Source organism: Leguminivora glycinivorella, chromosome 25 (genome assembly GCF_023078275.1).
Source record: "Leguminivora glycinivorella isolate SPB_JAAS2020 chromosome 25, LegGlyc_1.1, whole genome shotgun sequence".
In the NCBI taxonomy this organism is placed as follows: domain Eukaryota; kingdom Metazoa; phylum Arthropoda; class Insecta; order Lepidoptera; family Tortricidae; genus Leguminivora; species Leguminivora glycinivorella.
The window spans coordinates 5,469,523-5,487,915 of record NC_062995.1 but is presented as its reverse complement, the minus strand read 5'-3'; the positions used below and the strand labels follow the sequence as shown (position 1 = coordinate 5,487,915).

Genomic DNA, 18,393 nt, shown 5'->3' with positions numbered 1-18,393 from the left:
ATAATAATTAACTAAGTTTTTATACACATTAAAAGCAATATTAAAAATAACTGGGTTTTATTGCAGTATGGAAAAAATCATAGAACTGAAATCTATAGACTATTCTTCTGTAATTTGTAGTTGTGGAATGAACAAGATAATTATAAATGCTCAAATATTTTTTTCCCTCTTTTTTATAATACTTATAAGTAGATTTCTGCTCTCCAATGTAATTAAATAGATTAGGTAGGTTAGCTGGTAGAGAATGCCTTCTGGCATTAAGTTCGCCTTTTGTACAATATTGACTGTGCAATAAAGTTTAAATTAATAAATAGGTCAACATGATATTTATATCCATAGGGTTTTTAGGGTTCCGTAGTCAACTAGGAACCCTTATAGTTTCGCCATGTCTGTCTGTCCGTCCGTCCGTCCGTCCGTCTGCGGATAATCTCAGTAACCGTAAGCACTAGAAAGCTGATATTTGGAATCAATATGTATGTCTATCACGCCAACAAAGTGCAAAAATAAAAAGTGGAAAAAAATGTTTATTAGGGTACCCCCCCCCTACATGTAAAGTGGAGGCTATTTTTTTTCATTCCAACCCCAACGTGTGATATATTGTTGGATAGGTATTTAAAAATGAATAAGGGTTTACTAAGATCGTTTTTTGATAATATTAATATTTTCGGAAATAATCGCTCCTAAAGGAAAAAAAAGTGCGTCCCCCCCCCCTCTAACTTTTGAACCATATGTTTAAAAAATATGAAAAAATCACGAAAGTAGAACTTTATAATGACTTTCTAGGAAAATTGTTTTGAACTCGATAGGTTCAGTAGTTTTTTAGAAAAATACGGAAAACTACGGAACCCTACACTGAGCGTGGCCCGACACGCTCTTGGCCGGTTTTTTGTTCATATCCATAGGGTTTTCAGTTGTTCTTCATGTGTAGCTTAACTTCAAACTAGGGTAGATTCTGCTTTAAGGTTGATTATGTAAAAAAAAAATACTATGATCTGAAAGATAATCAACCTTATAGCAGGATTGATAAGATGGACCCAAGTTTGAAGTTAAGCGACACCAATATTAATAAACTTTTCTAGCGCTAGCTATTTAACCCATGCATGACCTTGACAAAGATTTATTCAAATTTGAATTTTGACACGCTGTCAATAGAGACAAAAGAGCATGATGCATATACACTATACAGGGTGTAAACCTAATACGGGCGAACCTCTTAACGGTGGTGAGTATAGGACGTATAAAATGTAATTAGATAACTTTTACTTGAAATATTTTTTTCCCCTCACTGGCTCGGAAACACGTGTTTTGTCCTTTAATACCAGCGGGTAAAAACGCATTTTATCCACTAGTGGGTAAAGTAATTTGACCTTGAATAAAGTCAAATTAACAGCTTTAAAAGTGATGAAAGTAGGTGAATCTAATAATAAAGATCATTTACCACCTGTGGAACTATTGGAAGCAGTGATAAACGCATTTTTTGCGTTGTAGTTTCCTCGCTATAGTGAGGGGAAAAGTTTTGTGTTACACTCGGGTGCAAATGTATTTTACTTCTCGTGTATTAAAAAACTCGCAAGTTCAGGATTCTATTCTCGAACCACTCGCTTCGCTCGTGGTTCAACTATAGAATCCTTTCACTTGCTCGTTTTTCAATTCCACACTCGGCGTTAAAATACAACTTTGCCCCCTTGTATAACAAATAACTATTTAATCCATACAAAGTAATTCGGCCCGCAACGTAATGCAAACACACTCCCGTTAAACGCTCGTTGACAGTTGTCATTGATTGTCATCGCAACCACGTTTACAGTACATTGCTGCTGAGATTTTTTTCAAAAAATCATTATGGGGTGAAAATTAAGAGTAAATCAAAAACACCTCTTAATTAATGATAAACAATATTGAATTATACGCCTGGTTTCATTTATCGCCCTTATTACGTTTACGCGCTGTATACATCACTATAATAATAATAATTAATACTCATACAGATTTAAACTGGTCCCTCACTTCTCTATCAAATTATCCACTGCATTCAACGTGACAGACTTCCTATTTCTCTCTTCTATCCTAAGCGTGAAATTATCGACGGCCTTCATCATGATGTCGTACTTGACGTGCAGAGGGCGCTGTAGGTCAGCGGCGCGTACGCCGGCCGGCGGTAGTAAGCGGTAACGCCGGAGAAGGTTGGCTAGCGCCGTCTTTGCTGACATCATTGCGTAAGTTGCACCTGAGGATACAGAAAATAACCATAATATAGAATTTTAATTTTGAAAAACCCCGATTTCATGGACCGATTATCGTCAAGTATGGCTAAGAACACTCCCGACTAATTCAGTTTTCAAACGTAAAAACGAAATCTCATTCGAAAGCTACGATGCCACAGACAGACAGACACACACACAGACACATCAAACATAACACCCCGTCGTTTTTGCGCGGGGGGTTAAACAAAGTTTGAGATCGGAAAAATTAGGACAGCTTGCGTTAGAGACACAGCCGCAATGGTTGTTGATGTGATATGAAACCACAGCTATTAGAACGCTTCTCAGCTCCACGTAGGGCTTCGTACTGCTGAATGTAAAAGCGTGCGAAAATGTCGGGCTACGCCCGATCCTACCGTGTCAAGTACCCTACTTAATAGAGCGCTTCGTGCGCTTGAATGTCGAGCTATGCCCGATCAGTTACTCTCCGGCAGCGGCGACGCGAAAGGTAGGCGTTCGAGAGCACGTGATTGAACAAAATTTACTATAAATGTTACTCGACATCGTCCAAAGTAAGATGTTATTTCACACTATTAACTATAAGTATTAGTATAATAATAATACCACATTATTATTAGGTGGCCCATCTTGTGGGGACGAGTCACCGTCTGCCGGAAATAAAATTGGATACCGTTTTATTAGGCAGGCATCCGGGTTTTTATCCATTGCCCAGTATATATTTAGTCCCTCACTTTCATCAAAATAGCCCAGTTCATTTTAGATTCCATTAACTCTCAAATAGTCCTTACACCCTGGCGGGTGTTGCCTCTGCGTGTGTCCCATGATACGGGCAAGGGCAACATCCGCGCGGTGTACCCCTTACATTTCATTAAAGTGTCGAAAGGGCCTCTACCCGTTGGCTTCGGCCCCGCGCACGCCTCCCAAAGGTCCGGAACACCATTGTTCCGTGATGGGAAAGACATACCACATTATATCAGTCAGAAAACACAAAAAATATCATTATGAACATTATTCCTATCCACGTTTATCCAAATCCGTTTGCATGTGTTGCGTACGTACACGACGCGCTTGTGTGCACCGCGCGGCGTACGTTTGTTGGAAGAGTTTTTACTGGTTTTATACTGTGCCCGATCCCTACAGGGTCCAGAGCTAGGTACTTAATGTATGGGAGCGCTTCGCGCGCTTGTATGTCGGGTTGCGCCCGACTACCAACTGCGTGGATCCGGTCCACGGTCTTTGAAGCATTGTTAGACCAAGGTCGTGCATTTTAAGAGGCCTTCGATACTAACCGATACAGTTCCTCACGGAGTAGCTGAAGGGTACAAATATAGCGCTGCCTCCCGCGCTTCTAGCGTCACCGTCGTCTCGTCTACTAAAGTTGTGCCTGACGCTAAAGTGTCCCCGCCAAGACGAGTCAAGCGAAGCGCAAGGGCACTGCACTACCTATCTTTTTTCGATAATATTTATAGAGTACAGGGGGCCGTGGAAGATCCCGACTTACATGGATGTATGTAGTTAAGAAAGACCTAGAGAATAACCCCCTTATTCATAAACGTACTCTAAAGTTATCAAGCCGATAAAGTTCGTTTGTTCCTTTCTATCACACCAATACGTCGAAAAGGGACAAACGAACTTTATCGGCTTGATAATGTTAGAGTACGTTTATGAATAACGGGGTAAGAATATAGACCCTAACGGCCCAGCCACGACATTGGTCTAAGCGCGGCAGCGGTGAGCGGCAGCCATACGTGCGAATGAAAAGTCCCATCGCTGTGTCTCGCTCCAATGTATGGCCGCCGCTCACCGCTGTCGCGCTTAGACCAATGTCGTGGCTGAGCCGTTAAGACGACCCCAAATAAAAATGAGATAAGGCCAGAAGAGAGAGAGAGAGAGGGTATAGATACTAACCGATACAATTCCTCACGGAGTGGCTGAAGGGCACAAACATGGCGGCGTGCGGCAGCGGGCGCAGGAAGCGCTCGGGACGAAACGCCTCAGCGTCGCGTCCCCAGTACTCCGCGTTGCGGTGCGTGCCCCAGATGTTGAACATCACTGTTGTCGAGTCCACGAGCGTCGTGCCTGACGCTGTAATTAAAAAAATGTGCATTAAATATAAAAAATTAAAATTTTGAAAAACCCCCCGACCGCGACATAGTGGACCGATTTTCATGAAACATGGCTAAGAACACTCCCGACTAGCTCAGTTTTCAAACAAAAAACAACTAAACTGAAATCGGTTCATCTGTTCGGGAGCTACGATGCCACAGACAGACACGTCAAACTTATAACACCCCGTCGTTTTTGCGTCGGCGGTACACTAGTAAACCCTATTGATATGCGGAAACCCAATAAGAATACGTGGAGTTTTCGAAATTATCACCCGTTATCCGTGTGGTGAATGGGTAAAAATTTCACCGCCCACTTTTCTCCCGTAGGTGTCGTAAAAGTCAACTTTAAAGCTTTGCCTGTCACTGCAATGTCAGAGTTTCGTATTCATTCAACCCCTCAATTATTAATATACCCTTTAATTGCTAGGGTCACTTGAACCACCGAAAATGGAGGGTTAACCCGTATGACTGGTTAACCCATATCAAATGGAAAGAACAATATCAGAAAAAAAGTTACGTTACATTAACCAGCGTTTATTTAACTGTAATAATATGGAAAGTTTTAGATTAGGTATTAAAAACATCGAATGGAATAACATATTATCCCCTAATAGTGATATAAACAGTAATTATAACAAATTTCATACCAAACTGCAAGAAAATTTAGAAATCCATATTCCTATAAAACAAATAAAAATAAAACCCATAAATAACAATAAAGCCTGGCTAACAAATGGCCTCCGTCGAGCATGTAAAAATAAACGTCTCTTAAGAATTCTAACTAACCACAGTAAGAGTGAAGTGATAAGAAACTATTACAAGAAATATAAAAATATACTTAAAAAATGTATAATTACTTCGAAAAAGTTGAATTATACTAAAATAATGCGCCGGTCAAAAAACAAAATCAAAACAATGTGGAGTATAATTAAAAATACAACAAATAAAAATACATCGCATCATAAAAACATATTACTAAAAATTGGAGATTCTGTATTAGAATCGCCCCACGATATTGTAAACACGCTTAATGAATATTTCGCATCGGTCGGTGAGTCACCGCCGGCCGACTGCACTGGGTCCGCCGCCGCCGCCGGCTCGAGCGCACCGACTGGCCGCTCAGTTATCACCCCTACCACTAACTCCATATTTATTACACAAGTGACTGAACGCGAAGTTAAAAACGTAATACAACAATTGAAAAATAAAGATAGCTACGGCATAGATGAGATCCCAACGAAACTTATAAAAATATGTGTACTGGAACTAATCACACCATTAACGATTTTAATAAACCAGTCTCTTAGAGAAGGAGTTTTTCCAGATATGCTTAAAATAGCAAAAATAATACCAATCCTTAAACCTGGAGGTGACAGTACAAACCCGTGTCAGTACAGACCTATAGCGCTTTTGCCATGCATGTCTAAAATATTTGAAAAGGTGATGTCGAACCGTGTTTATAAATTTTTCGAAAAATACTCGATTCTCGATAGTAACCAATTCGGGTTTAGAACAAATCGTTCCACAGTGTATGCAATATTTAGTTACATGCATGAAACTCTAAATTACATAAATAATAAAAAGTACGGAGTAGGACTAATGCTAGATATGACTAAAGCCTACGACCGTGTGTCCCACGTAATCCTGCTGAAAAAATTATACGGCATGGGAATACGCGGAATCGCGCATGAATGGTTCAAATCATATCTAGAAAACCGCAAGCAATATGTACAGCTAGAACATATCGATAACACTACAGGAGAAACGCATACAATCACTTCGCGAATGAGACCTACCTCATGTTCCATACCTCAAGGGAGTGTGATCGGATGCCTGTTATTTTTAGCTTACATAAACGACTTACCTAAAATTATTAATACTAAATGCGTTATGTTTGCAGACGACGTTTCGATACTATTAAGCTGTTCGGATAGTGCGGAATGCAACATGCGCCTACTAGAAACCATTGGCACGGTTACCGCCTGGCTACACGAACACAACTTAGACATAAATCTTACAAAGACAAAAGTTATCCAATTCAAACCAAGTCAGAAAAAACCGTTGCACCTTAAATTAGACATTAACGATAGCCCGATCGAAGAAGTAAGTGAGTTTAAATTATTAGGTATAAAATTAGACTCTGGCATAAATTGGAAATCGCACATCCAAATTATCAAATCAAAACTGGCAAAATTTGTATATGCCCTAAGTGTTCTAAAAATAAATACAAATTTAGAATCTGCTTTGACGGCTTATTACGCGTACGCGCACGCATGGCTAAACTACGGCGTAATTCTGTGGGGTGCGAGCACCGATGCTCACCAACTCTTTCTCATGCAAAAAAAGTGTGTACGCATTCTGACTAATACACGAATTCCAAATAGTTGTCGACAGCATTTTATAAACCTTAAAATACTAACGCTACCGTCTATGTATATTATGGAGACAGCAGTATTTTTCAAGTATAAGGTAATGGCGCCTATTAACGTGGTACTTCAGGAAGATTTCAAAAGATTCCAAAAAATTAAGGGTATCAAAGCTCGTTAACGACCACAAATATTTTTTTTATGGAAGAGTATTTATTGAACTATTAGTTTTGAAGAGTTTTTGGATCATTTTAGTTTATTATATGTCATAAAATAATTATTGAAGCCAGCATACCTAAATTTTCTATTACCGTGGTAATGAACAGGCTGCGGTTCTATTAACGCGAATTGAGATTTCATTACCGAGGGTATGAATGACAGTGTTTTTCTACCATCGGTAAATAGAAACCCATCTCAAAATTCGGAGCTTAATACCGACGGTTGAATATACAAATTATGACAAATACATATACCTATACTATCTTCCTTTATAAATACCCACAGAAGACTCAGTTTCATCTAAGAAATCTGTACTTACGGTACTCTAAATGTCATATTTTGATACAAGACTAATATGTCGCTCGGTAATAGGTACTTCTTTAGGAACCTATTACCGACCCAAACAAATATTGCATGGATCGGTAATAGATTCTTATATATTCCATTACCGAGGGTTATCCGATCGTACCATCGGTGATAGGCATAAATTGGAGTATAATAAAATCTAATTCCGACCAATAAAAACAATGTCATACAGATGTATTTTCATTACAAATCAAAATAAAATATTGCAACTTTATATTAAAACCAAGTTTACATAACTGGTGAGTAAACATCAGACTTTATCTCAATGTTTAAAAAAATTGACAAATTAACGGTTTTCATAGAAACTACGAAATCAGTAATGAAGTTTTTGCTAAAAATTAAGGTTTTGTTGAATATTTTTCATACCACGTAAATAGTTCTTTGATAGCGTGAATAGATCAAGATTGAAACAACTGTAAGACATTATATAACTGATCACATATACTTAAAATAAAGCATAAAGAACTAATATCACTACTTTAACCATTACTGTGGTATACCACAGTAATAGAATCTACTCACGAAATGGCGCCTTTCACCGCTGTCTTTTAATTTCCACTTTAAACACATTTCCAGGCTAAACAATACGTAAAAAGTACTCAGAAGTCATGTAGAAAACTATTAACAATAATTTAAAATGCACAACTTTCACCTATTTGCCACAATTATTACGTAAACTGCTAAATGAGATTGGAGTTCACTTAGGTTTAGCGTCACGCGTCAGTATGACACAACCTCTTCTTGCGGCCCCGTGGCAAAAACTGTCAAATAGCGAGTGTCTTCTTTCATTCACACTCTCTAGCGCCTATATGTGCGTTAGTCAACTAAACAGGCTTCCTTTGTGTGAGTAACTTTATTTAGGAAATTGGTCGGTTTGCCTATAAAATGCGTATTTGCAAATGCGGCGGTAATGGACGTCGATTTCGATACCCGCGTTGATAGCCGCCGTTACCTTATCTCCGAACACTTCTTGTAGTCTGGTGGAGAAAATTACAGGTCAGTTAAATCAGTCATTTTAGAGTCTAAGGAAAGAGAGGTAGTCAAAGTCAAGTCAAAATATTATTTATTCAAATAGGCTTACAATAAGCACTTTTAACCCTTAAATGCATGGTGATGTATATATGCATCATATATTTGTTGGCCTGTGGCTCAATATGTAGCAATCCAAAATCACATTTATACCTTAATTATTATTCAGTATTTATTATTCTTTAATAACTAATTAAATAAATTAAACAATATTATGATTTACTATTTATTATTTAAGGATAAAGATGAAATGGCGGAAAAGTGTGAAAAAACAGGATGATGGCGATTTTTAGTATGTGATTTAGGCAGATTTATTCGGAGTTAGTAATTAGTTTATGTTTAATAGTGTACCTATCTAATAGTAGTAAAACTTTACAAATAAAACTTACTAATAATTATATATTTATATAAATAAGTTTTGGCCTATTTAACTTCTAACACTGATTTAGTATTAAAATTTGTATTAAATATTTTTTTTATTATTTTTCCCAGAGTCAGAAAACCATTGTCTATCACCAGGGAGCGTACTTTTCGTGCCGATGACATCAATTTGACGTTACGCTCCATATAGGGTAATCACAAATTGTTTTATTGTAAATTATTAATCATTAGTCATTAATCATTTCTTTGAATGGTAATGAATGCAAGAAGGATGGTGTGCTTTACGTTATAGAGAGGAATTCTCTTTTCTACGTATTTATTGTAATGTGTTGTTAACAATACTATTTAATTAAATTTATGTATAAAAACAAATCAAATAATTTTATTCACGTTTCACATTTCAAGTAGGTATTATTTATGCCACATGTATATAGGACTACTGTATTTGAAGTAATTTGTACACGATTAAAATGATTGACGACTAATGATTAATAATTTACAATAAAAGTATTTGGGATCACCCTATGCGGAGCGTGACGTCAGATTAATGTCATCGGCATGAAAAGTACGCTCCCTGTCTATCACATATATTAATATCTCGTTAAAAGAAAAATTCATGCATTTAAGGGTTAAATTAGGTTGTAAAATGTATTGGCTATTTGGCTATCTTAATAAAAGAATTATATGTCAGTCAATATCAATGTTCTCACCATCATCATCGTCGTTAATAAAAGGAGTATTAAATAAATAAAAACAAAAAAATAAAATTGTCCACTACATCCCTGACGGTGATATCGGTAAACCCTAACACCCTCAATCGTTGGTCCCTTTCCGACGTATTGGTGTGATAGAAAGGAACAAACAATTTTTTCCCCTCACTAGCTCGGAAACACGTGTTTTGTCCTTTAATACCAGCGGGTAAAAACGCATTTTATCCACTAGTGGGAAAAGTAATTTGACCTTGAATAAAGTCAAATTAACTGATTTAAAATTGATAAAAGTAGGTGAATCTAGTAATAAAAATGATTTACCACCTGTGGAAGCAGTGATAAACGCATTTTTTGCATTGTAGTTTCTTCGCTATAATGAGGGGAAAAGTTTTGTGTTACACTCGGGTGCAAATGTATTTTACTTCTCGTGTGTTAAAAAACTCGCAAGTTCAGGATTCTATTCTCGAACCACTCGCTTCGCTCGTGGTTCAACTATAGAATCTTTCACTTGCTCGTTTTTCAATTCCACACTCGGCGTTAAAATACAACTTTGCCCCCTTGTATAACAAATAACTATTATCGGCTTGTTAACGATAGTGAATGTTTATTGAGTGATGTTTTCACATTATATCCGATCCGATATCGGATGTCGGACGGATTTCAAAGGCAAAAATCAAAGAGTGCGGCTTAAATCCGATATTGGATCGGATAATGTGAAAACGCACTAAGGGGGTTAACCTTCCCCGAAACCCTATTGATAGTCGTTCCAATTTTGAGCGTACTTACTCTTGATAAACTTTTTCCTGGACTTCAGGATACCGGGACAGCAGCACAGTGGTGAAGCTAACAGCTGTCGCTGAAGTGTCGCTCCCAGCTATCATGAACACTAGTAACTCCTCTCGCAGCTCCAAATCTGAGTACCCCTTCTCTAGACCTCCGGAAGACTGGACTATTACGTCGATGAAGTGCGAGATATCGTCCTTATTGTTTTCTAAAAGATTAAAAATAGAATCATTAATGAAATGGTATCATGTATATGGTTAAGAACACTCCCGACTAACTCAGCTTTCAAACAAAAACTAAAAAGTTTCATCCGTTTGGGAGCTACGATGCCATAGACAGATACACACACAGACAGACAAACAGACATACAGACAAGTCAAACTTATAACACCCCGTCAGGGGTTAAAAATAGTTATTGGCAAGTTGAGTAACTGGCTTAGACAAATAAACGTGAGTGTGAGAAAAATCCTTATTTTTTAAATTTAAGTACATAAATTACACATGACCTTAAAAAAAAACAAAATTACACACTAAATTTATCGTTGTTGTCCATTTTGTTAAGAAAACGGGAAGGGAAAATAATTTGGCATAAAAAATGGGTACATAAATGGAGTTTAGTAACTGATATAAGTTATTTACTTACTGAAATTCTTAATTCCACGTTCAGACATTTTTTCCTTTTTGTTTTGTATAATCTGAAAGTTTAAAAATTAGATTAATCACGAGATTTTTTTTAAATTATAAAAAATGCTTTTTCATACCTGTTTAATGTTTATACAATTATCAATTTAAATAATAAATTCGAACAGAATGAACACTTAATCGTATTTATTTTCGCGCAAATGAGCGCACGTCTACCGTTATTATACTACTAGCGCCACATGGCCATTTCACGAACTAAACTCGAAAACTGAAGTGCTATATATAGACCGTCAACCAAATCTTGTCACTAGAAAAAGGCGGCAAATTTGAAAAATCGCGGGCTAGCAACACTAGTTTTGAAAATCGGTGGAAGTTCGCGTGTCATTTGTATCTTATCTATGGAAATCTCCGTCCTACCAAAAAGAGAAATAACTAGCACATATCCGTCCCTTTTTAATACATTATCTAATTCGTAAGGAAGGAGCGAGCCCCTTGAAAAAAAAATATCTGTGGCTGTTCGACGTACATTGCTGGTTTTTGTACGTTTCATAGGGATATCATACTTTAGTTTGATGTACATTGCTACTGCCAAAATTTGGTTGACAGGCTATATCTAAGAATTCTATGACAGCCAATAGTTATATATTCACTAAATACCTCTTTTTAAAATGTACGCGTTATTGGAGCTACCCGTTCGCTTCGCACCGGTAAACCCTAAACCTTCCCCGAGAATAACCCTATTGATAGCTGGCAACCGCATGGAAGGAAACCCGTTCAAATTTTTGAGCATATAGTGAACCAATAGACAGACTCGTCTTCTTCTTGTAGATTTCGAATTATTCTGAAAAGACTCAATATTTCAAGCAAAAACCAAATTACCCTATTGTACCCTATTGGTAGCCGAAAAACGCATGGAAATCCGTTCAATAGACGCGTCTTTTCTTTTAGATGTTAAGATACCTAATGACAATCTGTTCAATTTCCATACAGTTTTAAGACTTCATTGTATAAGAATGATGAATACCTCCTCCAAAAACCTATAAGCGCGTTGCAGATGCTCTTGGAACCTCTTGTACGCCGGCAGTCTTTCGAAGATAATGTCCGGGTGTAGCCAGGGCTGCAAGACTCGCTTGGCCAGCAGTTGTGTGCATTCGTCGATTGCAGTCAGGAGGTAGTAGTGGTCGGGGTACTTTTGCGTGTTTATTGGTGTGTTTATGGCCGTCTCTGAAATAAAAGGTTAAAAAAAATATTTGTGTTTTTTTGTGGCCAAATGTACAAACGCTCATGATAATAGGCTACTTGACCCTTTTTTAAAGTCTGTCTTATATGATTAAGCACTGTCCAATTCACCGAAATAAAATATTAACATATTTTATTACGACTTAAAAACAGCAAAAAATATTTTTAAAGTATACTTTTACGTAATCCTCATCAGGCGAAAACAACACAGTCATGTTAATTTATAGATTATCTGTGCATCAGGTCATTCTATTCGAAAACAACATTTTCTGACTTTTTAAGTATGAAGGCATAAAGTTCAATAGTCAGTGATTGTTTTGACATGCAGTGAGATTCGAATTTGGTGACGTCACTTCATCGTCGCTGACAGCGTTTTCGGTGGCCAAAATAAATAAAAAATTACACACATTTGAAATTGAAAATACGTGGTCTAAATACATTTTTACACTTACCCTTAATATTTTTTTTATGTCAAATACTACAAAATACAATCATTTCCTGTGGCAAACTCTATATGAGTCTATTTAGTAGCCTACATTGTCATCGTAGCAAGCTATCTCTATCATCACTCTTCCGTATTGGCGCGACCAAGCCAGGGTGGCTAGCCGAATGGCACAATCGCTCACGAAACGCTCACGAAACGAAGCGCTAGTAGATATCTATCTCTATCGCGCTTGCGTATTGGCGCGACAGAGCCAGCGGCGTATCGCTTTCGTTTGGCGTCGGAGAAATGCCATTCGACTACGGGGCCAGAATGCATTTCAATCGATGTCTAGCGTCAACGGGTCATTTGGGCTAGGTCGGCAGGTCTTTTTAGGGTTCCGTACCAAAAAGGTACAAAAGGAACCCTTATGGCGACGCTCTGTCCGTCTGTCTGTCTTTCTGTGACATTTCTAAATATTATTAAATTAAAACGGGACTTAATCGCGTAAAACTTACGTTTTATATTTAACCCGACGTTTCCGAGCATTTGCTAGAGTCAGGACCGAACCACTGGATTGAACTGCATAATCCCAAAGTCCTTTCAACTGAACGTCTTTACTATAGCAGGAAAGTACGTGAAGCGATTGAAATCAGGAAACATCGTAATTTCAATCAAAATGAAGGGCAAGGGATTTCATCTTCGTGGAATCCAGTGATTAGCAAGTGTAAACGTGAGAAAACTTCCCGTCCCATACCATCGGATGTCGTGAGTGTTGTATGTAGGCAGAGTGGCAACCCTAGCGTAAAAGTGACTGATGACAATCAAGTGCGGGTAGTTCGAAAAACTCGTACAGCTAGAAGATGTTGATACAACTCCCAGCCAGTCTACCCGTGACCACGGACGTAATGTCATGTCCGAAACGTCGGGTTAAATATAAAACGTAAGTTTTACGCGATTAAGTCCCGTTTTAATTTAATAATATGAGTGAAGATCGTGTTAGTTTAAATCAATATATTTCTAAATATCTCGAGAACTAGGTACTAATGCTATCGACTTGAAATTTGGAATATTTATGAACATGGTGAACCTCTACAATATGAAAATATTTTTAAATTATAAATGGGCTTTTAAGTACTCTTGGCCACAGACTAGCCAAAGGCAAAGACGTGGCCTACGATGGAGTGAGCTCGCCCAAAAGATTCCTGTTTACGGTTACTGGGTATATGAGCTGGAAAATATAGACGACGGCAAGGAATTCCACTCCTTGGCAGTGCATATAAGATAATTTTTAAGAAAAAAAAAACCGCCTTCCTTTGGGGTTCTGGTGATAAATACTTTCAAATGTTGGATTATGTTATCAATTCGTCTGTATATTTTTTAATGTTTGTTATTCGATATCTCCGTCATTTCTGAACCAATTTTGAAATCTGGATGATTCTGAAGTAGGTACTTACAGATGAGAATGATTATCAGAACGGAACTCTAACCAGGGGCGGCTCACTCTTCATCAGCAGTTCCACTGCACCAAATGTCAATGTTCTGGACGTAAGTGCATGCTGTTCTTATAAAATTACTAAAGTCACTATAAGTGTGCCGTTCAGATTTGAGGAGTTCCGTTCTGACCATCATCAACGATTCCACTGCACCAAATATCACTGTTCTGGACGTAAGTGCATGCTGTTCTTATAAAAAGGATGTATATCTAGATTCCTAAAGTTTTTTCTTCGATTTTTAGATCGCCTAATATTTTTTGGCATAATGATCATTTGGCCTAATTTAAATGTCCTAATATTGTTTTGCCTAACGCTGTTAAAACCCACTTTTTTAGAAGCGATTCGGATTTGTGTGAGGTCACGGTTCTAACCTAACCTAAACCTACCTTTCTAACAGCGAATCGGTTCTGGGTAATGTCATTTTTGGGGCAAAATTTAAACTATGCCAAATGATCGTTAGGCCAAAAGAGCGTTAGGCATTTCATAATTCGGCCAAATGAGTTAGGCCAAGTGATTTTCGAACAAACGTCATTAGGAATGTAGAGGTAGTCCCTTATAATTAAGAGCGCTATGACAAAAAAAGGCGATATATTGTAAAATGCACAATATTTATCGACAAAATTGTACACTTTACTCATACTAAAAGACAGTGAAAGTACTTGTTTCAGTTAGAACATCTTATTAACTGTCGGTTAAATAAAAAAACATATGAAAAAAAAAGCTTTTTCAATTAGTAATGATTGTTTTTCTGATGCTCGTTTAGGAAAAACCGCGTGAAGCACAGAATTCGGAGCTCTTATTATGTACAATTTGATAAGATCACTCTCATAAATGAGGTAAATTTAAGTTTCAAATATCTTGTACTTAAGGCCCATTAAACAATATTTATCATTTAATCCTTTGAAATTGAGAAATTGAAAGTAAAACGAACTCAATTTTGTCTTGAAAATACATCGAAACAAGTGATCATTTCTCCGAAAATCTACATGTTATCGAAGTTATTTTAGTATATAAATAATCTGCACAATGTGCTTAAACTGCTGTTATCCATTTGTCGTTATAATATTTTATCATGATTTTTTGCCAATTTTTTGAAAACTAGCCTTCCTGTCGCTATTTTACCGGCGACGGACGCCTGCGATTTCAGTGCCGCGCCGGAGCTCGAGGAGGTAAGACGTATGTCGCTTTGGTCTCCGAGTTTTCATCGCAAACGTCGAGAATATTTATTGTTGTGTGGGTCGGACGCCTTGTTTCTACACGGGCTATCCTCGCATTGTGTGTGTGTAAACAGCGACCAACGAATTTGATCCTAGATCCGTAAATATTTGCTTTGCTTTTGTAATACTTTGTTATGTTTAAATGTTAAAGTATTACAACGTTGTGATGATAAAAATGTGAAAATTACAATACGGTCAAGATGATAAGACACATCAAGATGGTACTCGGGATCTGATGATGGAGCCAGAAGGTGGTCACCAGTACCAGTGAACCATGTAAGTAAACGACTTCGTGTTTAGGCTCGTTGGGTTCGTCTCAACAAGACCTTTGACAAGAGGTGGTACTCAGGGTCTGATGATGGAGCCAGATGGTGGTCACCAGTACCAATGAACCATATAGTTATATGGTTCATTGGTACTGGTGACCACCATCTGGTTTAGTTAAACCCAGAGATGGGGAAATCGTAATCGATTCCGGATTACACGATTACTTGATTTTACTTTGTAATCTGACACTACTGGGTGTCAGATTACTTGTAATGTAATCAAGTGAAACGGTAAATTACCATTACATGTAAAGGAATCACTAATCATCTATACAATCATTACTATTACCAATAATTCGGAATCATAGTCGATTCAAAATAACTGAAATTATTGACTTGATTACTTTCAGATTACGAATATGTAGTACCTCAGATTGCTGACTGTCACTTTGACACAAAAGTCGTCATGGGTGTCGTAAAATAGGTTTTAGGAGGTGCTGATTCCAAAATTAATGACTAATGTTCAATCTGACATTGCTGACTGTCACTCTGACACAAAAGTCGTCATGGGTGTCGTAAAATAGGTTTTAGGGGTGCTGATTCCAAAATGAATGACCAATTTGGAATCTGACATTGCTGACTGTCACTTTGACACAAAAGTCGTCATGGGTGTCGTAAAATAGGTTTTAGGGGTGCTGATTCCAAAATTAATGACCAATGTGGAATCTGACATTGCTGACTGTCACTTTGACACAAAAGTCGTCATGGGTGTCGTAAAATAGGTTTTAGGAGGTGCTGATTCCAAAATTAATGACTAATGTTCAATCTGACATTGCTGACTGTCACTCTGACACAAAAGTCGTTATGGGTGTCGTAAAATAGGTTTTAGGGGTGCTGATTCCAAAATTAATGACCAATTTGGAATCTGACATTGCTGACTGTCACTTTGACACAAAAGTCGTCATGGGTGTCGTAAAATAGGTTTTAGGGGGTGCTGATTCCAAAATTAATGACCAATGTGGAATCTGACATTGCTGACTGTCACTTTGACACAAAAGTCGTCATGGGTGTCGTAAAATAGGTTTTAGGGGTGCTGATTCCAAAATTAATGACCAATGTTCAATCTGATATTGCTGACTGTCACTCTGACACAAAAGTCGTCATGGGTGTCGTAAAATAGGTTTTAGGGGGTGCTGATTCCAAAATTAATGACCAATGTTCAATCTGACATTGCTGACTGTCACTTTGACACAAAAGTCGTCATGGGTGTCGTAAAATAGGTTTTAGGGGTTGCTGATTCCAAAATTAGTGACCAATTTGGAATCTGACATTGCTGACTGTCACTTTGACACAAAAGTCGTCATGGGCGTCGTCAAATAGGTATCCGGAGGTGTTTGAAAACTAATGACCAATTTGGAATCTGACACTGTTGACTGTCACTTTGACACAAAAGTGATCATGGGTGTCTTCAAATAGGTTTTCATGGGTACTGATCTCAATATTAATGATCAATTTGGAATCTGACATTGCTGACTGTCACTTTGACATAAAAGTCGTTATGGGTGTCGTCAAATAGGTTTCCTTTCCAGGGGTACTGTGCAATGTCAGGTTCCAAATCGGTCATTACTTTTTAAATCATTTCATTAATTTTGGAATCAGTGCCCCCTAAAAACTTTTTGACAACACCCATGATTCCTTTTGTGTCAAAATTACAATTAGCACCGTGAGATTCCAAAATAGTCGTTAATTTTGGAATCAGCACCCCCGGAAACCTTTTTGAAGACACCCATGACGACTTTTGTGTCAAAGTGACAGTCAGCAATGTCAAGATTCCAAATCGGTCATTAATTTTCAAATCAGCACCTCCGGAAACCTATTTGACGACACCCATGACGACTTTTGTGTCAAAGTGACAGTCAGCAATGTCAGATTCCACATTGGTCATTAATTTTGGAATCAGCACCCCCTAAAACCTATTTTACGACACCCATGACGACTTTTGTGTCAAAGTGACAGTCAGCAATGTCAGATTCCAAATTGGTCATTCATTTTGGAATCAGCACCCCTAAAACCTATTTTACGACACCCATGATGACTTTTGTGTCAAAGTGGCAGTCAGCAATGTTAGATTCCACATTGGTCATTAATTTTGGAATCAGCACCCCCTAAAACCAATTTTACGACACCCATGACGACTTTTGTGTCAAAGTGACAGTCAGCAATGTCAGATTCCACATTGTTCATTAATTTTGGAATCAGCACCCCCGCAAACCTATTTGACGACACCCATGACGACTTTTGTGTCAAAGTGACAGTCAGCAATGTCAGATTCCACATTGGTCATTAATTTTGAAATCAGCACCACCTAAAACCTATTTTACGACACCCATGACGACTTTTGTGTCAAAGTGACAGTCAGCAATGTCAGATTCCACATTGTTCATTAATTTTGGAATCAGCACCCCCGCAAACCTATTTGACGACACCCATGACGACTTTTGTGTCAAAGTGACAGTCAGCAATGTCAGATTCCACATTGGCCATTAATTTTGGAATCAGCACCCCCTAAAACCTATTTAACGACACCCATGACGACTTTTGTGTCAAAGTGCCAGTCAGCAATGTCAGATTCCAAATCGGTCATTAATTTTTAAATCAGCACACCCGAAAACCTATACTCGTGGTATATGCACTTGAAATGTGAAAGTGAAAATGCTAGAATGACATGTAAACCACGAAGTTGTATAGTCATATTGTTCATTGGTATTGGTGACCACCATCTGGCTCCATCATCAGACCCTGAGCACCACCTTGAAGTAATTAGAATTGTATTTGTCTTATTTTATCATCATATTAATATAATTATACTTTACTCTAATACTTATCATATAACAAAAGCAAATATTTGGGATGGGATCTACTTTTATA

At 37.7% G+C, this 18,393-nt stretch overlaps 1 protein-coding gene across 1 annotated transcript in view; it reads right to left on the bottom strand.

The window, feature by feature from the left end:
* Nucleotides 1–1,858: 1,858 nt before the first annotated feature.
* Nucleotides 1,859–18,393, bottom strand: part of LOC125239514 (cytochrome P450 4C1-like) — a 60,207-nt gene continuing 43,672 nt past the window's right edge. Inside the window, exons 6-12 of the mRNA XM_048147128.1 lie at nucleotides 11,851–12,050; nucleotides 10,828–10,879; nucleotides 10,188–10,392; nucleotides 8,234–8,258; nucleotides 4,978–4,981; nucleotides 4,131–4,307; nucleotides 1,859–2,227 (exon numbers count right to left, since the gene is read on the bottom strand). Of these exons, the coding sequence (XP_048003085.1) occupies nucleotides 2,004–2,227; nucleotides 4,131–4,307; nucleotides 4,978–4,981; nucleotides 8,234–8,258; nucleotides 10,188–10,392; nucleotides 10,828–10,879; nucleotides 11,851–12,050 (887 nt within the window). The 3' untranslated portion in view covers nucleotides 1,859–2,003. The remainder of the gene's footprint in view (nucleotides 2,228–4,130; nucleotides 4,308–4,977; nucleotides 4,982–8,233; nucleotides 8,259–10,187; nucleotides 10,393–10,827; nucleotides 10,880–11,850; nucleotides 12,051–18,393) is intronic.